This window comes from Rutilus rutilus, assembly GCF_951802725.1.
Source record: "Rutilus rutilus genome assembly, chromosome: 21".
Lineage (NCBI taxonomy): Eukaryota > Metazoa > Chordata > Actinopteri > Cypriniformes > Leuciscidae > Rutilus > Rutilus rutilus.
Window position 1 is genome coordinate 22,124,391 of NC_140226.1, and position 26,676 is coordinate 22,151,066.

General features: G+C 38.9%; 1 protein-coding gene across 4 annotated transcripts in view; it reads left to right on the forward strand.

Moving 5' to 3' along the window:
- The window catches only part of qkia (QKI, KH domain containing, RNA binding a), a 72,003-nt gene that overhangs the window by 473 nt on the left and 44,854 nt on the right, over positions 1 to 26,676 (forward strand). For all 4 annotated transcript variants that reach the window (XM_084393779.1, XM_084393781.1, XM_084393780.1 and 1 more), the window contains exon 2: positions 21,422 to 21,564. In XM_084393779.1, the coding sequence (XP_084249905.1) occupies positions 21,422 to 21,564 (143 nt within the window). The remainder of the gene's footprint in view (positions 1 to 21,421; positions 21,565 to 26,676) is intronic.

The following is a 26,676-nucleotide window of genomic DNA, read 5'->3' on the forward strand; positions in this document are numbered from 1 at the left end:
TCTTCAGCGAAGGAGACTCAAACCGACGGTTGGGGTTTCTTTTTTTTAGTAGACTTACTTTTCATGTCGAATTGTAAACGTTTAAACGGCTTTGGACAGTTTTTAACAGTTAGAATTTGAAAAGTACCCCCACCCCCTTCATTTCGTGTGTGGGGCGCTAGCGCTGTTAGCAGTCTGCTAAATCAACAACTTCTACATGTCGTCATATTCGCTAATTTTCACTTCTTTATTAACTTTAAGATCTTTTAAGAGCTTATTCTTCTAAGTGTTTGTCTCGTGTTGTAAATGACATATCGCCAGGCGTTTGAACGGTTCCTAACTTATTTTAGGGTGTGAGTGAGCTTAGCCTAAGTTGGTAACGTTAGCTGCACACAATAAACTTATCGTTTATTCTTTCGAATTAATGTTGTGAGTGTTTATTTACCCAGGCATACTAAAATATTAATATCTGAACTGAACACAAAGGATTTAATCAGAACAATTAGCTGTTTGTTTGCAGATTAAGATTTCCCCCCCGAGGCATTCAGATGAGTTTTGCATGAATGCGCCCTATGGAGAGAGCGAGAGAGGCACTGTGCAGCATGTCTAAATGCCTAGACACATCTGTGTCAATAGCACAACATAAACGACTGTTTATTCTAGACATTGACATAGCTTGTAAAGCTTTTTTTATTTGTACCATGCAATCTGGGAGGGTGAAACACTTTCCGTGGCAGTGATATGCAGCAGGTTTCTCTCATTGCAGCTTGTGTATCTGCATCGTCACTCATTCACTTCACACGTTTATTTACACGCGCTGTTTGTGTCTGAATAGCATGTAGTTTATAGTCAGGCTTTAATCTCCTTCTGTTCGGATGCGGAGAGGTTTGAATTCCAACACACACACGTTATCCGTCTGCATTAGTTTCATGAAGTGCACAAATGCTTGCTCTATTGACGGGCAAACACGCGGCTCTGTTTGCCTTGCAACAAAGAGGAACGAGCAGCCGCAAAATCTGCCGCAATAGCAGCTATGTTTGCGCTAGTATTCTCTCGGCGTGTTGCAAAATCACCCTGTGCGTCACTGGATAAACTAGTTTGTTTTTTGACTGATCACAACTCCACATACCGACACAACCCCAGAAACCACACTTCAGATTGGTTGTTTGATTTTTGCCTTTGTTCAGTCGCACCGCTAAAACTTTTCCTGCTTGAGCTAATGCCAGGTCCACGACGGGACTTGTCCTCAGAGAATACATTTTTTTTAAATGTTCAATACAAATTGACTTTTTTTTTTTTTTTTTTACTGTACGAGTAAACATGCTTTAAAGGTATAATTCCACAAAAATAAAATCTTTCATAATTTACTCATCAGGAATATATTTGGAAGAACTTTGGAGACCAAACTGGTTTGGAGCCCATTGACTTCCATTATATATGGACCAAAAAACCTACATTTTTCAAAATGTCTTTGGTTTCATAGACGAAAATCTATAGGTTGTGAGAAAACGACATTTTCATTTTTGGGTGAACTGTTCCTTTAACATCGTAATGTTTTAGTATGTGGACAGTGGTGAGCTATCAAACTACAAAAGTTTTTACATCTTCAGTAGGACTTTTTCTTCTCTCTCTGTCTCTATACGTAAATGGCACAGATGTGTTTTCTTAAGAAGTCTTCTGCTTTGTCCCTTAGTGTCTCCTTGAGAGATTTCTCATGGAGCTGTGCGCTCTGACACCAAACAGCGAGGTGTTAGTTTCTCCTGCAGTGATTCAGCCTCATGTTTGTGTATCTGCTCTCATTCTGCTCTGTTTACCTGAACTTTGCTCCTCTCTTGCTGTAATCTGTTCTCCTCAATCCACTCAAAAATGCTGAAACCGCAGAGGACAACTTCATCCTTCGGTCCCCCCCCCCCCCCCCTGTGACACACATGGATTGGACTAGGTGTAAAATCTCTGCTGTATTTGCATACTGATTTGGCTATGCAAATGAGCAGCTCAGGGTGATGTGGGCCAGTCATGTATTTGTAACGGTAAATACTCAGACTTAATGCGTGGGGAGGAAAATGTGTACCGCTACACACAGCGTCTGCTATCTCTCCTGACCTCTGTTTTACATCAGACAGATATGGGGTTTTAAAAGGCTGATACTGGTGATATAATGCCATTTTAAGCATTTATTAAATAAACATTTATAAACATTTGGAATTGATGAAATTGAATGTGCAATATTGATTGGCGAAGCTGGCGGTAGATTATGGAGCTGACGCTAGACGGAATGATTTCTTCTGTTTACTGGACACCGTTATTGATGTGAATAATCGCAAAATGGAAAAATTGGCTGATGTGTTGGTCTGTCACGAGTTTTAGGGGGGCCGTGTGCTCCATCATGACTGATGCAGGATCAGGTTTCACTCCAGATCTGTGCTATCACAGAATGAGGTACGCTGCAGATCAGTTGAAAAAGGCACTAGGTTTGTTGTTTTTCAGCAAAAAACTGATCTGAGAAGGTTAGACAGATGGTAGTATCTCAGGTATTTCATTAAGCACCGCTGTTGTTATTGTGGAGTGTTTAATGTGTAAATAAAGCACAGACTTGAAACGTTTTCATTGCAGCTTCACACTTTTCTGCTGTATGAAAGAGACGGCATGTGAGGGGGTTTGGAGGTGAAATGTGGGAAGGCTCTCGGAGTTGTCTCCTTGTAAGAGTTCTCGTGACAGCTGCGTACAAACGCTCATAACTCAAATGGATTGTGTGTTTGCAGCTGTTGTCATGGCAAAGGAAAACCAACACCCTTACATCTCCCTCGTCACCCTCTCTGTTCCCTGCACAAGACAACTGCTCTCCCTCCCTCTCCCTGCACTGCGCAAGTGTGTGTCAGGCTGACGAGAGAGAGACAGGTTTGCAGAATGCTTGTGATCTTCAGAGGTGACCCTGCGGGTGTTTTTAGAGCTGTCTTTGATAAGTCAGTGGCAGCTGAGTCCAGTGCCAGAGCTCAGTGCATGGGTGTTCAGAAATGGACACAGACATGGAAGGAACGAGTCAAGGTTAAATAGCTTGATTTCTCAAGCTCACACAGGTTGTTAGGAAATGATTCTATCTGGAAGTTGTTTGTGTTTTCTGTGGCTCTTAGAAATGCGGTCACCACCGTTCAAAAGTTTGGGGTTATCAGAATGTTTTTGAAAAGTCTCTTATGCTCACCAAGCCTGTATTGATTTGATTAAAAATAACTGGTTTATATTTGAATATATTTTAAAATATATATTTTTTCCCAGTGAAGGCAAAACTATTTTCAGCATCATTACTCCAGTTTTCAGGCACATGGTCCTTCAGAAATCATTCTAATAGGTTGGTTTGGTGCTCAATAAACATTTATTATTATCAATGTTGAAAAGGGTTGTGCTGCTTGATATTTTTGTTAAAACCATGATACATTTAAGGATTTTTTTGATGAATATGAAGTTCAAAAGAACAGCATTTAAAATAGAAATCTTAGTCTTTACTGTCACTTTTGACCAATTTAATGCATCCTTCCTCAATAAATGTTAATGACCCCAAACTTTTCAATGGTAGTGTGTAGCTATATTAATTAGTTCTCTGGAATAAATATAATCCTGTAAGAAACTTGATTCTGATTGGTCAGTGCATAAGCTGTATACTGTAATTAAGTAACAAATTTCCTTCATCAGCGATCAGGAATTAATTTCTTCTTTAGATTCAGTATTCTGAAAGTACACTAATTTAGATGCAGCGTGTTTGAGGTCATTCCAGGTGTTAACAGGAAGTGATTCTTATAGGGTTGGACCCGTGGGACCCCTTTACAGCATCTAGTTTAATTAGCTAGCTGGATCCATTAGCTCAGGTGCTCGGCTCGAGCCGGGGTTCAGTAGAGTGAGTGTGCAGATAATTTTATTCTCTCTATCTTTGTTTCTCTCTATTTTTCTGTGTCCTGCTGGGCGGTGATAAATTGGATAGCAGGAAGAGGTTGACAGGGTTAGCGTTGGGAACAGAGGAGTCTCGCTCATTTTCTCTCCCCCCCCCCCCCCCCCCCCCCCAGTGGCGGTGTGTGTGTGTGTGTGGACTGGCCCCTGACTCGGCCCTTGTGTGGCCCCTGATAAAGTCATGTCTGTGTGCGTCAGGCTGTGCCCTGTTATCAGGGGGTCTCTCTTACGAGTGCAGGGGTTTCTTATCAGACTCTGCCCTGCCAGTACCGCTGTCCGCCTGACGCCGCATAGCCACTGGCACACACCCTTCAACAACTTTTCCATACAGTGAAGAATTTATTTAGATGGTACAGCTGCAACATTTTCGCTCTCGTCTTCACTTCTCTTCTTGCCACTGTAGCTGGGATCCTGATAGGCTAAAACTGATGCAATGTTTCAGACACGGTGACTAAATTCCTAGTTACACTCATGCTCATGTGCTCCCTGTAGGAGAACAGCAGGGCTTTCATGGGCCAGCTTGCACAGGAAGAGGCTGATTCAGTGTTTTTGGAAGGGGAGGAGTCCTTTTCATAAGAACCAAAAACAGTAGTTTCTCAACTAAAAGTCATGATTTTATAGCACGAGGCAATGTGTGTGTGTCTGTAGTTTAACTGTGAGTAGTTCTAATGTGGTCTGGAGAATCTATCCAGGAGCGGTTGGTGTTTATCCTCTCACTCCGGAATGGGGGAAGGGCTCCACCCTTTTACATTCCACAACTGCCTGAAATATCTCCACACCCCTTCACACTCCTCTTTCATGCCATTTCTCTGCTGTTTTTCTGTTTTAAAACCAGCAGCTTGGCGACACCGTGTTGCGTTTTCCTTGAGTTCTCACTCTCCCTAATTGAGCAACAGAGGAATTGTTTGGCTAAAGCAGACAGCAGTATTCCTTTGTGCTCATCTACACATTTATTAAGCAATTGAATCCATCTAATGTTTGTTCGGTTTCCTTAAATGCTTTAATTAGGCATAATTATGATCACTCTTATTTTGTTTGGGCCGGAAAATGGTCCTTGAATTGATCCACATGGACCGTGGCCTCGGCCGGAGGTGGTTCTGTTTGACTGTCTCACCCTGCGATTTCAACTCTTCACCTCCGATTCGCTCTCAGCAGCAGATAGGCTACACTGCAGGGTTTTTTTCACTGCAGAAATGGGTGTCTTCAAACCTATGTGTTTCTGTCTGTTTTGAGTGTTGCCTGATAGAGGGCCAATCAGAGCGTACCATGCACCAGGCCTCGTGGGAGAGCACAGATGTCATTGTGATATAAGTGGGTTATTTGTCTGTGTCTTTTCTACAGTAAATGATGTCAGACTGATTCTGTTCAGAACATCATCTGTTGTTGCATTTTTGACACAATTCTCACTTGCTAATAGAACATTTCTCTCTCTCACCTTTGATCGATTTAGTATTCATTTATTTCAACAACAAATTTTTTTATAAATACTGACCCCCAACTTTTAAACAGTGTATACATTATCTCTGCAGTCATAAAATTTGAATGTTTTACACAGTGCATTGCAAGTGTGATTGTGTCTCGTCTCACAGCATATTCGGGTTCATTGCGGACGGACAAACTGCTTGCCGTTGGAATCTTGTTGTGCAAGGTTAGGACCGCATAATTCCTCTGAACACGCAGTAGCATTCCAGAACACCTGATACTGACAAGCCAACCGCCAATATTTTTATTTTTTTCATGAGGCTCAACCCTTCTTGTTTTACACTTCATACATGCGTATTGAATGTTTAACAAGTTGATAATGATAACAATAGTGAAGAATGTAATAGTTTCTTTTTTGGCTCTTTTTAACTTAAGATTCTGTGTAATTTTGTACAGAGGCTCTGTAGATTTGTACTAAACAAGCATAGTAAACACAGAGAGAGAGAGAGAGATTTAGTGATGAGCGATCAACTGATCGTGCGCAATTACCTGCCGCCTGTCCTTCAGGTCAAGAATATATTCGTGAAAAAAAAATACGTTTGCCAATTGCCATGTCCAAAGAGGAAAGCGATCTTTGTCGTAGCATTCTTTTAACGTTTAAGGGTATTTCCTATGAATAGCGTCAGCGCTGGTCAATGCATTGAATCAATGGAATGGTCTCAATGCAGTGAAACATAGCCTCCAGCGTTACCCGGCAATGCATTGCTGGTCGGTTGAGCCTTGTTAATGTGGAGCTCAAAGTTAGAATAATTTCAACACCTTGTTTTTATTAAAGAATGAATCTGCGTTTTTGAACATATTGAATGAACGGTTTAATGACTCACTCAAAGACAGTCCTTTGCCGCCACCTAGTGGCATAACAGTGTAACCTGCACTGACTGAGAGCCTGTCTAGAACACGCAGGGACAAGCAGTGCTGATGCTGGATACTATTGTCCTTTACGAGGATCGGAACTAACTGTTATACATGCAACAATAGCCCAAGAAGCTTATTTTTCTGTTATGTGGCCCCTTATTTTGACATTTTGTTCTGTTTCCTTTAGTCCCTGTTTCTCCGCTCTGTTTAGCTGCAGTTTCATTGGTTACTGATTATGTCCTCGTTTGTTGCAATAGTTATGTATTAGTATCCCATGTCTACTTTTCTTTTTTTTTCTGGCCCGTTTATTTAGCTCTTTTATTTTATTTAGCTCTTTGTTTAAAGAATTAGTTCACCCAAAAAAGTCTGCACGACTTTCGTTCATCTTCAGAACACAAATGAAGATACTTTTAATGAAATATGAGCCAGTTCTGTACTCTCCATTGACAGCTACGCAACTACGACTTTGATGCTTCAAAAAGTTTATAAAAACATAAATTGAGCGGTTTTGTCCAAATTTTCTGAAGAGACACGATCGCTTTATATGATGAACAGATTAAATTTAAGTTTCTGTTGACATATAATCTTTCATCAGCAAACATACAGAAGCTCAACCGAACCTGCTTGACGAGCGAGAACAAACCTCATTGGTTCTTGCGAAAGCTCAAACGTGCTGCATAACACGAGAATGAACCCATTTGGCTCTCGCACGTCAAACAAACATGAATGTTTATATGTGATTAAAAGCCTAAAGTAAAAGAATAAATAAAAAAAGGCAATCGTATCGCGATGTTGAGACACTTAAAATCACTGCACGGGAAATTCCTAATTCTTCAGCTTTTGTTTGTTCTGAAAATCCGGTTGACATTGTGAAACCAAGACCAACATTCTAGAACAAACCATTGACTATTTATAAAGTACTTAACAAACACAAACAGCTGTTTTACTCTGGGCAGATGACTCTACTTGTGTGTGTGTTTGTGTAAGCTTTTGTAGTTTTGTCTGTCTGTGTGTGTGTGTGTGTTCTAAAGGCTAAACTGAAAGCATTCACTGAAGCTTAGTCACCTGTTGTAATTTTAACATTCCACTACAGCCAACTGTGTGTGTGAGGGAGATTTCTGTTTCACTGTGGATGTTATATCTGCCTCCATCAATCCCGCTGTCAAACGCAACAGAGAAGCCACTGTCGTCCCCTCGTGCTGCACAAAGCTTTGTCTTTTTCTGCTAGCTCCTCGTTACACTGCTGCATTTGTGCTCAATTAGCTCTTAAATGTGTAAAAAAAAAAAAAGACCATGTCATGACTGCACTTTGTGAGAAGGTTTAGCATGCTAGTGGGGTCAACAGATTGATTGTGTGCACAGAGAGAGCGATGGCAGGGTCGAACAGAACCGGGTGGCAGAAAATAGCGAGAAAGAGACATGGAAAGACAAATGGTATGTTGTGAATGAGGTCAGCCTGCATGGAGCGGGGTGGGCTCACAGACACGTCTGCAGTCGAACAATGAAGCATTATGCGTTCAACATAACCCTCTCATACACACATGACATCACTGCTTTGGCATACGGGATGTGACCTCGGTTACAGTTTCCTGTTTGAGCCGTTTTTGCACCCGGTGTGACCAGCACAATGCTGATTGTGTGAGGCATTGCATTCTTTCACTCTTTAAACGTTCAGAAAACCTCACAACAGTAGCCACACAAAGCATTGATCGAGATCATAAATGAATTTGGCTTTATGATTGAAGTGGTTTAGATAAGCCTGTTGCAGTAAAAGGAAGCCATAAACGCTTTCTACACGTGTATACAGACAGTTGCATTCTTAGCCATCCTGATGTAGTTAACAGACCACAGACCTATAGCACAGACGGGTAGCTTTACTAGCTAACAATAAACACTGCTACAGTTTAGCCAACTAACTGTGCAAGATTCTCTTTAAACTGTTGTTGTTGGGGTTTTCAGACAAAAAAAAAAAAGTTCCAGAATTATATCATGAAGAGTTCTATAAAATACATTTGATTTGAGAATTTAAATTAACATTCGCTCTTTTTATACAATGTAAATGGGTCTGTCTACGTAAAAATATGTGGCTGCCTTGATATTTAGGAAAGAAATCCCTCACAATGTGGTCGATATTTGTATGTCCTTGGCATTAAAAAGTTTGAAAACCTTTGGTTTAAACTGTTGATTGTTTCCTAAAGGTGAACCTTGCAAAGTGGTTTTGCTTCAGAATCCAGGATTGAATGTAAAGTGTCTGAAAACAGTAAGAAAACGACACAAAAATTACTATAAAATGAAATTGATTAATATTAATAGTGCCGTGAAGTACACTATCATTCCAAAATTTATTTTAAAGAAATGCTTGGATGCATCATTTTGATCAAAAGTGACTAATGTAAAGAAAGTGACATTTACAATGTAAAGAGAGATTTCTGCTTCAAATAAATGCTGTTCCTTTGAACTTTCTATCCATCAGAAATTTGTAGTAAAGAAATGTTACGGTTTCCACAAAAATATTAACCAGAGTTTTCAACATTGATATTGATCATAATAATAAATGTTTCAGGAGCACCAAAGCAACATTTTTAGAATATTAGAATATTTCTGAAGGATCATGTGGTACTGAAGACTGAAGTAATGGCTGCTGAAAATATATATTTTTTGATCAAATAAATGTAGCCTCGTTAAGCATAAGAAGCTTCTTTCAAAAACAAAAAAAGTAACGACCCAAACGTTTGAACAGTAGTTTACATGGGGCCATTGAGCCAACACTTTGAAAAACATAACATTTTATAAATTGATGCAAAACAGCAGAAGTGTGATTTGTTAATATCTATTTGATGTAGGCTAGTCTGATTTGCCCTTTTTATTTTTTATAAACAACCTTAATGTGTAATTTTGTTTATGGTTTGAGGATGATGGACATGTCCATGTTGGCATCCACATAATTTGCCTAGCTTCTACAAAGTAACAGATGAATTTGCAGTCTGGTTGGATATGTGATCATTTTTGATGAAAGGGTTAGTTCATCCAAAAATGAAAGTTCTGTCAGTAATTACTCACCGTCATGTCATTCCAACCCCGTAAGACTTTCGTTCATCTTCGGAACACAAATTAAGATATTTTTTATTAAATCTGAGAGCTGGATCACTCCTCCAAAGGCTTCTATGGGATCGAAACTTGCCAGCCCAGAAAGTTAGAAAAGACAATGTTTAAAATAGTCCAAGTGACTACAGTGGCTCAACCATAAATTTATCTAACGACGAGAATACTTTGTGCAAAAGAAAAAAAGAAAAAAAAGATTATTTAACTATCATTTTTTTCTGTGTGGGCCTCTGAGTGAGTTCACGTAGTGTAACTGCAGCCAGCATCACACACATGACCAGCGTCGGCCAATAGTGAGCCTACGTGCTGATGTCCAACACAGTTACACTATGTGAACTCACATCAGAGGCCCACGCAGAAGAAAATGAATAGTTATATTATTGTTGTTTTTTTGCTCACAAAAAGTATTCTCGTCACTTGATAAACTTATGGTTGAGCCACTTGTCACCAATTCGGGTCAACAAGGTAACTCCAATTTAAGTTACCTGCATGTATTTTACTTTAGCATCATGTGGTTAGTTGCATTTTAATTATTTTCATTTAGCAATGTTTTCACTTCTGTCCACAACTCTATCATAAACAACCATGCAACCCATTTTTGGGTCTAGAGTTGCGTAGAATATTTTGGCTTAGTCGCAATTCCTATGCATCACAGACAGATCTCTACCAGGTGTCTTTTCTGTTTCTCCCTCCTTTTCTCTCTTTCTTTGCCAGAGGCCTGCATCTCCTCTCTTTAACTAAAGACTGTTGCTCACATATAAAGTCTATAAGAGAGTCTGTCTGTTTGCATTAGTCTAGAGTCCCATGCGGACGCTGCTTTACTATGTTAAACTTTCTTTCCATTCTCTCTGCATCTTTCAGGTCCTGTCCTTAAGACCATCAGCTGAAAGATTGTGGTGGACAAAACTCATTGTGACAGCTGTTGGGTCATGACATTGTGAATCTATTTTAAAAAAATTTTTTCTTGTGCGCTTCATTTTTTTTTTCCACATATATGAATGTGTGTGAAGAGCAGAATCACATCTTACTGTTGTCCATCTAAAGCTGGAGTTTTAATCAGTTCACATTTCCCCTCACTCCCTCTCCCACACATGCATAGAATTTCTGCAAATATTTGTTTTACCCTAGTTGCCGTAGGCAACCTAATTTTAATGACTGAACCTCCAGGTAGCTCTGCTTTCTGATTGGTCCTTGGATTTTGAAGCAGAGTTTCACTTCAGAATGCCAATGAACTGGTTTTACACATCTCATCTGCTGATCTGCACTGCATGACTGGAAAGCTTCTTGATAAATATACCGTATCGCTCTTATTACAGGTTTCGTCTTGTGATATGGGTGGCCCAGGATACCTAAATATTAAAATGAACCACAAGAGTGACGGAGTGAGAAATAAGTTATATAATATAGTCCTCTATCACTTAACATATGATTTAACATAAGTAACATGTCTTCAAGACTGGCAGACAGTCTCCTTCCTGTCGTACACGGTTGTGCTCAGGCTTGTCTGGAAGCTTCTGTTGTTGTGGTGCTGTTAACCAGAGTGCTTTGCTGTCATTACTACTCCCGTGAAGGATGGCACTTCGTGTTGTCTGCCATCCTGTGTCCCCAGGCATCTCTTATGAGATCGGTTACATAGTAAAACTAGCACCTTGAGATCTCACTCACTCTCTCTTCTCCCTCGTTCACTGGTGTAAATGGTCCTTGTCATTGGCTGCCCTCATTTCCTGCTAATTAAAAGCAGAGGAATGCAGCTCTGCCACTCCATCTCGTACTAATAGAGGACAGGAAAAAAGAAGATGATGAAAAGGAAGAGTAGTTTAATGCAGACGCACAAGCCGGCGGTTTTCGCCAGTGCTAGCTTTTGTCCACTCACATCAGAGACGAAACCACAGAATCAGATCAGTTCTGCCCTCCTTCACACCACTGGTGATTAGTGCTGATATTGGTGTTTTTTACACCACAGCAAGTTATTTTAAAGAGAGGATTTGAATAAGTTTGGTTTTAAATGGAGAAGGGAACAAAGATGTTCAGTTTGTTCTTGTTTGTTTTTGGTTTGTCGTACTAAGCAAGTTTGTTACCATGTTTCAGGAGGGTAGGGCGGGTGTCCTGTCCAGGAGGAAGGAGGTGTTTAGTTATCTGCTCTTAGCACATTTACTGACTGGTTCCTTCCTTCCTGCTTCAGCATTCAGTTCTTCCTGTCATTGTTCAGCAAGTTTACTGCGTTTTCTCTCTCTCTCTCTGTGTGTGTGTGGCCAGTGAAAGCATTCTTGAAAAATGTATAGATAATTAATGCCCAACTTGATCATCTGCAAAAAACAAAAGAAAAAAATTTGAGTAAATGTTTCACATGTAACCTGTAGCTGATCCGAGATGGTATGCATCTCATACAGATGTCACAGGATCCTCTTTTCTGAGTAGTCACACACTCTCAGGAAGTCTTGCGCACACTGTTGATGGTCTGTTAAAACATTGATGGCTTTTCCTTTCTGCGCAAGTTCAGAATCCTCCATTTACTTCCTGTTATTCCTCCGATCCACATCCTACTGAAGCGCCGTTGTTTGGTTATGCATGTGTTGGGGGGTGTGTGCGCGCACAGATGGAGTACAGTCAACAAGTCATATGGCAAATGGAGTGAATTGTCTGTAAATTTGTAAATAGTATAATCAGTTTTTCTTATTTCACTACTGCAACCTGTTTAATTCCAGAAACATCTGCTCTGCCTATGTGTGTGTGCGAGAGAGAGAGATTAAAGTGTCTTGGTTTGTCTGTTGGCTGAGGTTTACTTGCAGTTCTTGGATAGTAAAGTTGTTGTAATTTAGTAGGTTGGTTGTCGATTTTGTTGAAATTGCGTTCTCCTGCATCAAGGTTCCCTACTGTTTTTACACGTCCTGCATGTTTATTCTCAACTACATGCTAAACAAAACAATACTATTTTGTGTTGGTCGACCAATATATACTTGCCATATATATTTGCCGTTATTTGGAATTTGAGTTATTTTGACATTGCTGAAAAGCCCTGGAGAGCACAGAGTTATTTTTTTTACAGCTTCAAACAAACCCATAAGAGTTATTTGTTCATAAATCAGACTGCAGTGTTCACTGTGAATACTTGTTGGTCATGCTGCATCCACTAAACATAATGCAATAGATAGGCGTGTTGTTTATTTATATTTTAGGTGTTATTTCATGATATTCATTCAGTCTATTTAATCGCATTCGGTTTAGACTTGAAACTCAATTCTCAAAATAATTTTTTTGCTGTGGTGATTTTAATAGCAGCACTGTGGCTGAGTAGCGATACAGGAAACACTTGTGCATTCATGTGTATTTGGCTGGATCGGCTGCGCTGTGTCAGTTCTTTTGTTCCCCAGTGTCCCAAACTCACCTGCCTCTGAACAGACCAGCTGTAACCAGCCTCTTCTTGTGACCCAGAGGCTTCTTGACGCTGTTGGATTCCCTGTATAGCATGTGGGTTGGGTATAAGAGTAATCTACAGGCTGTGGTTAGACCCTGCGCCCTGCTGGGCAGCCATTAAACCACCGCAGTAACTGTTGTGCTCTCGTCCTGAATGATAACCCAAACCCACCCCCTCCCTAACAGCTCTACTCTATAACCCTGCACCATATCATCAAGTGTGACAAGCCTCCCTGCTAAATTTAGCTCCTCATAATGGCTCTGCGGAAACCCGGACTGCAGCAGGACAATCTGGGAATGCGCAGGGAGAAGATAGAGAGATCGGAGTGTGTGTTGGTCAGGGATCAGGTTCATTCTAGTACAAATGTCCAGCATTCTAATCTTTTAATCCTCAGCCTTTCTGATATAATATAACTGAGAAACACCTGTTTTTGTTGGCAGGGATCTCTACACTTTGTGACCTGTTGGTTGTTGGACATGTTGGTGCTCTCTGAAATTATCTTCTGCCTATGGAATGAATTTTTTCCTTCCTTCCTCTCCATCTGATGACGTGTTGCAGTTTCTAATACAGTTGATGTGTTTCCTCATGGCTGGTGAGGACGGCAGACACACTTGGATCCATCTCTGTTTCCATGCAATATCTGGCCTAAACTGAAGGGCTCAATTTCCACATCAAATTGTGACTGTGGGACTTGAGTTTTGTAGTGTCTGCTTTTGAATCTTAGTGTTTAAGGGTCTTTTACTTAATGAATTGTGTGTGTTTAAACTTTACTAACCAGCCTCTTATGCATTGTATAGTGTTCAGTAAATGTGTGCTTATTTGAGAGCCCCCACCACCGCCTTTACTTACCCTGGCTTTTACACTGAACTGATGCTGGTGCTCATCCAGGGGATCTCTCAGAATCGACCTTCATTTCCACTGAATTGAGCTGAACAATTACAACGTGACACGTTGCAGACATTACCCTGCACAGTTCCAAATCGGGCACTGGCTGCAAGGGTCACATTAGGATTGGGAATTTAGAACTGGATCTTATTCAGTATAAAAAACAAAAAAAACTCTGCACCTAACTAGGGATGGGCATTTTTCAAAAATATTGCATTCGAATATTCGGGCTCATAAAATTCGAATATTCGAATATTCGTTTATTTAAATGACGTTTAACGAAAAATACGTTATTTTTTAAGGTATTTTTTTTTTTTACGTTTTGTCACCATTTCTGAAGAAGCTTACGATTAGGCAATATACACAACAAGCTTACAGCATGTGTTAAAGTTTTCTTTTAATTGAAAACATTAAACAGTAGGCCTATGTGTAAAAAAAATAAATAAATAAGAACAAAAGGATATAAGCTCAAGCAGCGCGAACGGAAAAAAAACGCCTAATAAAGCAGAGTAGCAGATTGCGCCAGTTATTGTACAGAACGTACACATACACTCGAGTCAGCATATGATTATCGTGTTTATATTGTTTCACGTTTATGTTGAGAAAAACAATAATATCCACATGGAGGGACGCCGCGAGCAATTTATGCTCGAGTGAGAAAACGCGCTGCGCTGACAGACGTTTCAGAGAAACAAAGATAACGGTGTTCTAGTTCTAAGTTTCTAACAGCACCTTGCGTTTTCTGTTCTTAAACCTCTCTCTCAAAGAAAACTTAAAGGAAGAATATACCTCACAATCATTTTACTATTAGATAAATTATCATCTCGGATCACTCGCACTACAGCTGCGCTTACCTGCAGTCGTGATGCAGTGATAGACAGCTGTCTTTCCTCAGTCGACTGCTGTTTGGATTTCATGTGATTTCTCATTGTGGTGATGATATTATAACTCCAGATTAATTAATTAATTTGATCAAAAGTAATTCCATTTTGTAAAATCATTTAGTAACCTCATTTTCGACTAGTAATTCGCGAGGCAGACGACGACATTATGATAAAATACAAACAACTTGTTAAACATGCGCCACAGTGCCACCCAGTGCATTTAATTATAACTGCGAGTTAGTGCTTGGGATTTATCAGGGATTCACTGCATTTACGACCCGCAAAGTATTTACGGCTTCATAAATTCGAATAGTATTTTATTTTTCGAATAATAATTACAGATCGAATATTCGAAAATTCGAATATTCATGCACATCCCTACACCTAACTGATTATGATGTTCGGTTCACTTAAACATCTAATATAAAAACTTAAAGGGAGAGTTCACCCAAAAATGAAAATACTGTTATCATTTACTCAACAACCTCATGTCATTCAAAGTCTGTATTACTATCTTTCTTCTGGTTAATGTAAAACAATATTTTTTGAAATCTCAGGGGTTTTTTTTGTTCGTACAATTGAAGTCAAAGGCAACCAAAACTTTACCAACATTTTTCAAAATATCTACTTTTGTGTTTCACAGAAGAAGAAAATGCAGTCATGCAGGTTTGGTACGACATGAGGGCAGAATATGACAGAATTTCCATTTTTTTTAAATTAATTGTCTCTAAGATTTATTGCAATCATTGTCAAACTCATGAGTTATTGATTTGAATCAGTGAAAAATATGAAATAAATCTTAGTGGAACTGGAACCTGAATTGTTAAATTCATTTCAATAAGTTTTGTAGGATTCAGTGGGAGTGTTGTAGTTTGGTCTCTGCTCATTGATTACATTTGACTTGGTGCTTGGTGGCACCAACCATGTAAGCTCTGAATGAGAGATATTTATTTTTATTCTCTGTTTGACTTTTTCACCTCTCCCCTCTCCCCTCCTCTTTCTCAGAAGCTAAATTCCTGTTTTCTTTTTTGTCTCCTGACAGGGAGCTGAGGCACTGCCCAAAATAATGAATGTTTATTTATGAAACTCAGCTCTAATATTTACGAGGACAGTCTCTGTGAAAATGTGATTCTCTGAGTAGTTTTTACTTTAGGCCTCTAGTCATTTAAAGGAACGAAGCTGCAATAAAACAACCCCCCCCCCCCAAAAAAAAATCTGTTTATTACCCCGAGACCAGTCAATGCTGGTAATATTTGATTAGTAGTTTACTTTTTATATACTACTTCTCTTGCCCCTGCTAAGATTATAATGAATATTACTCGATTCTATCATGTTTTTTTTCTCTCTCCAGTTATTTCATCGTAGGAATGGACACATACATACAGAACCTTGTTGTTTATATACTATATTTTTATTATATAATTATTCTTATATATTTTATGTTTTTATTCACTGTCCAAATTGCTTTGTATATCATATTTCCTTAATGATGTTTTTGCCCTATCAAGTGTTTAATTCTTTATTTATGACATGGGAAACTTGGATTTGCTTCAAGGAAATTGAGAATCTCTTGCATGTTGTACGTGTGCAAACAAGCTCCCATCACCTGATTTTTGACAAGCTGTTGCCTCTCGTTTAAACTCCACAGCGTATTTCTCCGGGAGAGCCATATTAATGCTGCGGGAAAATATTCTCCTCTCCAAAACATGAAATGCAGTGCTGAGTTCACAGAATTCATGCATGAAGCAAACATTTCTGAAAGAAGTTTTAGTTGCTGGCCGTCAGCAGTGAAATATACTGAATTGCAAAGGATTTTACACTTAAAAAAAGGTGTGGATATTTGATAAGACTGAAGGCCCTATCTCGAGCATACTGTTCCCCCCCCCCCCCCCCCCCCCCCCAAAAGAATCCTCTTGTTTCACTGTCTGAAAGTTTTAAGTGCAGAACTATATTGTTGTCTGTTGAGATAGTCGTTTGCAGGTTGAATAAAGCTGCAAATGCATTAAGCAGGAATCTTGTGGCTGCAGAGGCTAGCTGTGCTTTATGATAGCTAAAGTGCATTGCTTCAAAGTGGAAAAACTTGTACATCAGCAGACTTTCATCTCAAGCACCTCTCTTTTATTTTAATCTTAAAGAGCTTTGAGTGCTCACCATCCTTTTGTATAGCATCTACTAAAGTTCCAGTGAACTCACCGTTTCTTTAAACTCTTGCTGTTCGCTCTGCTTCATTCTCCCTTTCTTCATAATGCAGGGAATATTAGAGAGTCCATATTATGCCCTTTTACAAAGTCTTGAATTTGTTTTTGGGGTCTACTAGAATAGGTTTTAATGTTTGAATGTTCAAAAAACACTTAAATTATTTAAATGAGGAATATTGTGACGTTTACATTCCTAGAAGAAAACTCATTTCGGGGAGTTCAGAAAGTGCTTACTGATAACTCCCTTTTGGAGTGGACTTTGTGATTTGACATTTTTCATACTCAAACAGCAACATTATTACACTATAAAGAAAGGTGGAAATGTAAATTGTTTTTGTCAGTTATATAATGTGTGTGTATATATAATTTATTTATTTTTCAAAATATCTTGTTCATCTGGAGAAAGTAGTTTGAAATGACATGAGGTTGAGTAAATGGTGACAGAATGTTCAATGTTCTTTTGATGGATGGATTGCCAGTGAAAAGGGCTGGAGAGAGGAGAGAAAAAGAGAATAGCCTGTTCTGATATTCCTCCATTTTTATGGTCTCGGAATGTTTAACATTGTTTACCTTCTCACCAGTTTTGACAAGGATTGTTTTGTTTTTTTAAAGCCTGTCTCTCCTCCTTGCTTTCTAATATTGTGCAGTGTTAGATCAGCGAATGTTCTCTTTTGTTCTTTTTGTTCAGCGAATGTTCTCTGAATGTTCTCTTTTGTTTTTGTTCTTGTTATGGCAAGATGATCTATTCATAAATTGTCACCATTCTTCGTTTTTTTTTTGTTTGTTTTTTGAGCCAAGGCAAAAACTGCATTGTTGTTCGTCAGCATTTTGTTTCTATAGCACATTTACAAAACAATATAATTACAAATTATTCTTAATATTAATAATATTACTAAAATGATATAGGCTTAATATAACACAGCATAAAAATCAGTCATCAATGAAAATCAAAAGCAGCTTCAAACACAGTTAGTTTAACAAGAAATAGGGATTCTCATTTTTTCACGATCATGTAATCACTATCATTCTCACAAGAGAAATATTAAGCCAATAAATTAAGATAATTGATATACCGTTATCAGCATTGAGGTAAATTCAGCTCTTGTCTCTGAGAGAATTATTAGTTAGATGCTAAAAGCTCAGTCAGTTTTTGCTTTCACTTTCGGTGAATAATTGACTGGTTTGAGACTCCTTCAACGGCATAACTCTAATGCAAAGTTTGTAAATTGCATGTGTGATATCCACAGGCTCGCCTTTTGGTTGAAATATTTGTATGCGACGTGACATTTTTCTTCATCACCACACAGCCGCACACATACAGAGGTGCGTTTTAGATTCCGAAGACTCTAAATTGATTCCTCTTTCGCGTCTCCTTGACATGCACACAATATTGTCAAAATCCCCATCTCGGAAAATATTCTTGTAAACAGTCGGTTATGTCTTAAGTGAACGTTAAACAGTTGAGAAAGAAATCGGATGTGTATCATTAAATTGGATCTGTGCAATAGGTCTTAAAGTGACAGCAGCCTATAAATACCTGCTGTTGGTTGTCAATGTTAATCAAACAACAAATCATCAGCTTTAACAGATTCATTTATAATAAATTTATATAGTGAACACTATAGTGTTATTTTTAAGGCTGTAACGATATTCAAACCAAACTGAAACTCAAATTGTCAATTTTATCACGAAATTCAAACAATTAATGCCTTTGAATGTGCTTGTGTGCAGTTTGCATACAATTTGATATTTGAGTGTTGATTATTATATCTAAAAATGAATAGAAACTGAATTTAGGCTGATAGTTTGGGCTCTGTTTGGCTCCCTATGTAGTTTTACAGCATTTGCAGAGATAATTATTTTAATCCTTTAACTTTATATTATAACTGAATTAATATAAAGACAGACACAATTTGTTCAGTAAACCACTGTTTAATAAAAAAAAAGCAGTGTTATGTTTAGTTTGCTCAAAAACGAAGTTTTGTGATCCGTTGGACCACTAAAATAAACAAATAAATGAGTAAAGTAATAATCAAATAAGTAAACTGTTGCACCCCCAGACCAGCAGCCTGAACACTGAGCGATTGTGGGGCTCAGTGTCCTGCTTAATAGACCCGGATCTGATCTCACCACTTCTCCACATTCCTACCCCTTAGTGGAGTTTAAACTGCGACCTTTGTGCTGGCAAACAAGGTACTTAACCATTAGGCTACCAGCGTCCTGGACGTTGAAATTAGGACTCACCTCAGAGTTTGTGCCTGTTAATGGCATGTGCTCTATCGCTCGCTTGCTCTCTTGCTGCTACTTTATGGTAATGTGGCATTTCAGTGTGCCTCGCTCGTTCAGCCAAAGGAAAGAAACACTTTAGTTTCTATTTTTCATTGGCTTTTTTTTAAGTGCACACTAAAAGAGTGCTTTTAGATGAGGTTTGAAGTGTGTGTGTGTATGTCTGAGACGAAGACTGGCAAAAATAAAATGTTGCAAATGAAGTAATGTCCACTGTAGATTATCATTTACACTGTGTTTATTTCTGATGTATATTGAAAGGTCCCATGGTCAGGGGGGTATACTGTGTGAGCCTGGGAGAAGATTTAAATGAACATGTTCTTGTTCATGACACATTTCTAGTTCAGTCGAGGATATTTAAATTTTTTAATTCCTGCTTTTACTCTAACCTACTCTCTTGCAGTCCAAGAATATTAAACATGCAGACATGCAGCACTTTTACTTCAGAGAACCAGAGATAAATCCTTCCTTCTCTAGTGTGAGAAAGGTGGAGGGAGAGGCACAGGGTGAGACTGAGGGATGGAAAAAGAGAAGGGTGGAGGAATATGAGGTTGCTCTCGGGTCGAGAGAGAAAGATGGATTGAATTCTGTAAATGTGACTAATATACTTGCAGCGATTGTGTCACCTCCTCTGGGACTCATTGCATGTGTGAGACAAGATCCGTTGTGTTAAAGGTTTCACCCTTACATGGCCCAAGAGCTGCTGTTGTTCTGATCTGGGTGTTGCGTCACCCTTCAACCCCCTTCCAGGATTCTGGGGCCCCATGAAACGTGCAAACACATGCAGTTTCAGTGTTATAGGCCTCCTCAAGTCAGTTCTGCAGTCACCTTCAAGGCACCTACACACACTCGTTTGCACTTTATCAGAGAATGCTGCAAATCCATTGAATTCAATAAGGACTGCCATAGAGGTAAAAATGCAAGGCTTTGCATCAGTAGATATGTGACAAACTTTTAACACGCTCTTAGGTAGACCATCAACCAATGAGAATTTCAGTGAGTTTCTAGTTTTTTTTTTTTTTTATAAAATCCAATTTGCTGGATTTTTGTTTGATTTTATGGATCTAACACTTTCCTAGCTGTTGAACAATCTTGTCAGAGTGTGTGTAAGCGCTATTGATGCTGTGATCCCACTTTTTTTTCATGATATTGCTTTGAGACAGCTGACTACATGTGTCAGTGCTGAAGTATGTGTTGTAACAAACATAACTAATTGCAGCACATACAGAAGACTAGGCCTATATATATTTGAGACTTTTGCCATTTTAATAATTTCAATTGTAATGCGATTCAATTGTCTACCCTAGTTGTGACCAAATGCTAATTTTCTTTTCTTTTGAGAGAAGTTAACTTTTATTCAGCAAGGATGCATTACATTGATCAAAAGTGACAGAGACTTTTACATGTTTACAACAAAATTATATTTCAAATAAATGCTGATCTTTCAAACCTGTCCTGAATCCTAAAAAATGTATCACTGTTTCCACAAACAAATATTCAGCAGCACAACTGTTTTCAGCGTTATTGTTAATAAGAAATGTTTCTTGAGCACCAAATCAACATATTAGAATAATCTTTGAAGGATCATGGGACGCTGGTGACTGAAGAATTAAATTACAAATAGAAAACGGTTATTTTAAATGATTATATTTTACAATATTACTGTATTTTAGAAAAAAAAAAAAATCTTACTGACCCCAAACTTTTGACCTGCAGAGTGGTGAATGACATTTGAGAGCAGCAGACTTGAATTCCTGCATGCTCATCAATCAAGGCTATTATATAACTTCAAAACGCTAGGAATATAGCACACGGTTCATTTTACGGTTTTGAACAACCATGACTAAACCTAGTATTGTATTTACATGCCTGATACTCAATCCATTTCAAAAGGTCACAATCATTCCATCACCTTTCCAAGTATCAGATTGTTTTTTTTTTTTAAGCTTTTTAATTCTCTATCCGGCAGGTGTGTTTGGTTCACCATCTGGAATTCAAACCCTAACTATCAGCTCATTTAGCTCACTAGTTTTTAAAACACAGCCTCTGTGTGTGTGATGAAGGGAATGATCATGAGGGGAGTGTGTGTGTGCGTGACAGGAATGGACATCCTGAGCTTAATCATGTTTTGGCAGCAGCAGTTTAACCTCATCTGAGGCTGGCAGCTTTGAAAGAGTCTCTGTTTAAAAGATCTCAATATGTGCATGTAAATTCCTGTTACTGTGAAATTAAAAATTTGTTAATTTTTCCATGCAATTTGGCAACTGAATTTAGGGGGATATGCGCTGGAATCTCATGTTAATGAAGGGAGTGTTGCATTTCATGCCTTTTTGTCCCCCCCCCCCCCTCTCAATCAGCCGTTTCTGATCTGTTTGTCTTTTTTTGTCTACCTGCAGAGATAACCAGAGTGAGGAAAGACATGTATAACGACACAGTGAACGGTCTGGTGGACAAGCACCCACTGGAGTTACCAGAGCCAGTGGGACCCATCGTACATCTGCAGGAGAAACTCTTTGTACCGGTTAAAGAGTACCCGGATGTGAGTCTCACTTAATTTGTAATTTTTTCTGTCAAATGATGTTACTAGAGTTGTCAAAAGTACTGACTTCGGTACCAAGTTGGTACTGAAATTTAAAAATTGTGACGATACCAGCATTTCCCTCTAGCATTTTGAGCGCTGTTGAACAGATTCTTAAAAACACCTCTGATTGGCCATTAATTTTCAGTACTGAAGTCGGTACTTTGACAACTCTAGATGTTACCCATCCTTCAAGCACAGTGATTGACTGTTGCTATAGTGACGGGTGATTGACAGTTACAGTGACTGATGAAATCTATAAGTGAGAAGGTTTACTCCTGGTGAAAACATGATGTTTGGGAGTAAATAAGGACTCCCTGTCATAAGCTAGTTCAGCAATGGTAGTTTTTCCAGTATTAGTCCCCTGTAGGGAGCTGGGAATGGTGCCGGAATGCCACAGGCCATGCTCTAGTAGTAGAGTAGGATCTTTTTAGCTTGTGTTGTGCGTTTGAGAAGTTTAAGAGAAGTGTTTCCACCAGCGTACATAATGTAGCTTGACGTTTAGATGGTCTTGTTTGACATTTCTTTCATATTCTCAGACACAAACACACATACATTGATGGCCATGTCACACAGGGAGCAATTTTGCTGCCTAATTCTTCTGCTAGGTGGACAAGGGAGAGGGGAAGAGAGAGAAAAGGGGGGTCAGCAGAGCATGAAATGCGTTTTCCCTCTGACGGCCCGATAAAGGCCACCCCATCCGTCCCAGCGGACCCCCCCACCCCCCCACACACACACACACGTAACCCCAGGTTTCTCAGAGTTTGAAGCAGAGTTAATTATGATGGAGACTACTGCTCTGCTTATCTTTATTTTGTGCAGAATGTTACTTTTTTAAATTGGCTTTTACTTTTAAGCACTTTGTGTAATGATTGCTGCTTTACTTGAGAAATATATTCACTCTGGATGACCTGGAAAGCTCTGTGTATAAAGGATTATCGTTAGTGGTCGATTGATATTGTTTTTTTGGTGGCCGATGCCAATATCTTAGAGAGCAGGGTGGCTGATGTGTATATATATAAAAAAAAAAAATATATATATATATACTTTATAGCCTACATTCTCAGTGCCGTAAAAATAAAAGTCCCGCATCCAACACATTGGCCAAACAGAAAAACTTTTCGGCCGATGTTTAAAACAATGCCAAATATCAGCTGATATGGGGCTGGTTTTGGTGGTTGAAAGAAGTGTCGTGCCACTCACCAAGGCTGCATTTATTTGATTAAAAATACAGTTAAATAGTAATATTGTGAAATATTACAATTTAAAATAACTTTTTTCTGTTTATCCCTATATTGTGTCATATCTGAATTTTCAACAGCATTTTACTCCAGTCTTCAGTGTCACACGATACTTCAGAAATTCTAATATCAATGTTGAAAACATAACTGCTTAATTTTATGAAAATCATTTATAATTTTTTTTCAGGATTCATTGAATTAAAAGTTCAAAAGAACAGCATTTATTTGAAATAGAAATCTTTTGTAACATTATAAATGCCTTACTGTCGCTATTAATCAATTTAATGCGTCCTTATACATATGTATGTATGTGTGTGTGTTTAAAGCCAGGGACACACCAAACAGACGCTTGGCTGTTGGGCCATTTTTGAGTGTCGGCCGACAATTATTTTTTATTTTTTTTGCTGTGTCGTTTTTTTGTCTTTTTTTTTTTGGCCGATTCAACATGTAGATCTTAGAAGCGTTTGCTTTTATATTATTTGTAACTGAAAAGGCAAACAATCAGGCTAAAATACTTTCTCATTTACGGTCAACATTCAGCAAATGCGCATCTACATCATTTAAACAAATATCTGAATATGTAATAAACATTTAATTTCACAAACCTTGCAGATTTAATCGAATCCAGCTGTGATATCTTGTGAAGTGTGCATTTGTAGCCTGCATAAACGTTTTACTGCGAGTGACGGTCGGTCTGTGCGAAGTGAGTGAATGCAAACAGAAGATCAGCTTCATAGGAGACGCGATCGAAAAACTTTAAATATGCTGTGCTGTATATAAAATTAGTGTTACTTTGTCTTTATTTGAAAAACTATGATTACCATTGCGCATGAAATTACCAGATTACTAAGTGCCCTGTTACAGTGTTTACTTCCTTTTTATTCACATTCATATATTTTTAAACAATTACTTTATTTGTGAAAAAAACTGTAACAGGACTGCAGATTCAAGAAGTTGCCATCTAAAGTATAAGCATGTTTATTTTAAAGATTTTTCTAATTTATTTCTAATTTGTTAAATATTGATTATATATATATATTAGGGCTGCACAATATATGGAAAAATTATTGTTATCGCGATAATAGTATATGTGATATCCGTATCGCAGAGAGGTGCGATAAACCATTTATTTTATGTGCCAAGCATTTGTGTCATGCATGCATAGAATGTTTATCCAAATTCGACCAATCAAATGTGGCCTTTATACCCGCCTCCCCAGTAGGTGCTATTATGCTATTGGCTAGATCGGGCCCAAAGGGGAACCTAGTGGCTCAGAGCAAAGAGTGGAAAATAAAAACTAATAGCGGGAGTAGAGACAAGCGAGGAAAATGACAACAGCGAAGAACCTGTGCCTAAAGAGAACTGTACGTCTGAAATATGGCAATATGTTGGCTTCAATAGAGAAGACGTGTCATAAATGCAGCCAGGTATTGTGAAAGGGGCCGTTCGCATATCGCGTCTAAAAACGCATGGAAAGCGCAGCCGCGCCGCTATCTCTTCTTTCCACAAGCGCTTGCGTCTGTCGTTGCTATGCAACCATGACCTGCGTGAGCTTGGGGAATTCAGAAAAGTTGAGATGTTCTCATCTCGTCGCGGCATAGGCAGGCCTGGAAAAATGTGCTTCCATTTTGCGCGCAAAAAACGCCGTATGTGAACATAAGTGTCACTAAGTCGTGCCAAAAAATGTTGGCCACTTTGAGAGGAAACTAATCTCCACAGTCATCTGGAACGCAATCTCAGGGAGCTATGTGAAGACTTCAAAAAGTGTAAGCCCAAATCTACCAAAACTGCTAACGAAATGCCAAGTAACAATAACAGAGTCTCACAGACAACCATTAATCAAAGTGTTGCATGTGTAACGTTAACTCTTTATGAAAAAACTGAGATATTCTTCTGAAGATCAGTAGAATATCTATTAGCCTACCTGTTTTAGTATGATCATTACATATATAAATGATAAAAAAAAACGTAATAAAAATAGCATTTCTCTAGGGAAATGTAATATCGCAAGAAATATCGTTATCGCAATACTCAACAACAATATCGCATATTTTCCCAGTATTGTGCAGCCCTAATATATATATAAAATATTGGCTTCATATCGGCCATCGGCCACCCTGCTCTCTAAGATATTGGCATCGGCCATCAAAAACCAATATCGGTCGACCAATAGCACAGACAGAAGGCTGCTCTAATTTTACATCATCTTACCTGTCCACTGCGCAAATATTTTCACAATAACGAGCGGAATAGGATAAAGAACGGGATCAGCATGATTGATTATTCAAAACGGTAAGCAAGTGCTGCTTTGTTTATGGTTTGTATAACTGCAGTCTTAGTTTCGCTTTCCCTTTTTGAATGATGAAAATGGACAAATATATCTGCTTAAATACAGTTATCTCCTTTAAACGCAGGCGCAAAACGCGCGTGCTAGCTGACAGTTGGCTGTAGTCCTGTTGGTGTGTTCAAGCAGATTTTTCTTCCCCGACGCAGGTGACACGAGGCGACAACACAGTTGGCTTTCATGAGCACTAAGTCTTTGGCGTCAGTTTGATGTGTCCCTACCTTAGGAGTGTGTTCTTGTGACCTTCCGTCTCAGAATAGCAGGAACAGCTACTGGGAAACACGGCTGACCAGTATAGAATGAACACCACAGCGCCATCATGCCATGGAAAATAGAGTAACTGTTTGTGTGTTTCGAGCAATGCAAGTGGGAAGGGACACACACACACACACACACACACACACACACACACACACACACACACACACACACACACACACACACACACACACACACACACACACACACACACACCAGTGTACCCCCTCAAAACTGTTTCTCTCTCACTGTGTTCCCTGCAAGTCTCGCCTCATTATTCTTCCCCCTGGTGGTTAGCATGAGTCATTGTTTCAAAACACACACAAATAGACGTTTTCACCCGAATGTTCTAACCACGCAGGAAAAGGAAGAATAATTATAGCCGTTACTAGTTTATTGAGCGGGGCAATGCTAGCATGCACTTCAGTCACAGTCTCTCTGATTTGCTCTTTCAGACAGGAGAGTTGGCTCGGTCATCCAATCTGCAGCTTGATTGAGAATAAAATGTCCATGATTGGTTATTCGGAGGTGTTGATATTTAAATAATGCTTTCTCAGTTTCCTCTCAGTTGGATGGAAATCATTTTATTGGTGTTTTATATTGTAAACTTGCTGTATATTAAACACACTTGACATCTGATCTAGTTACAGTTCAGGAAGAAAGGGAGCTTGCTTTACATTTTGAACTCAATTCATGATTCTAGCACTTATGTTGTAAAAGGTTATTTTAAAGTGAAGTCTATTGGACTAGAGAGGTAAAAGCACGCTAGGAAGAGCCACACACGTGGTGACGTGGGCTCATTTGCCTATGTCAGACCCCTCATTCCAGACTAAACGTCTGTTCGCGCTTTACTGCTTTGAGAATAAACAGAAAACAGGCTCTGCTTTTAGAGTAAACTGACCCAGTGCTGGTCGTGTGTGTGTGTGTGTGTGTCCAGGTTTGGCTATACTTGTGACGGCCAAATGTCCTCACTTGTATAGTGAAATATTGTGACAACTGACTAGTCAAGACACTTTACTGGTCCTCACGAAAAGGCTTCTTAATTAGCCAAAACATGTTTTTATTTAAACCTAGTGTTTTGCACATGTGATGGGTAGGTTAGGTTTAGGGGTAGGAGTTGAGTAGGGTGATAGAAAATATCATTGGCCTGCTATAAAATCAATTTAAGTCTAAGCAATGTCCTCACTAATATAGTGAAGTGAAGGCCAAGTATGGTAACCCAAACTTTTT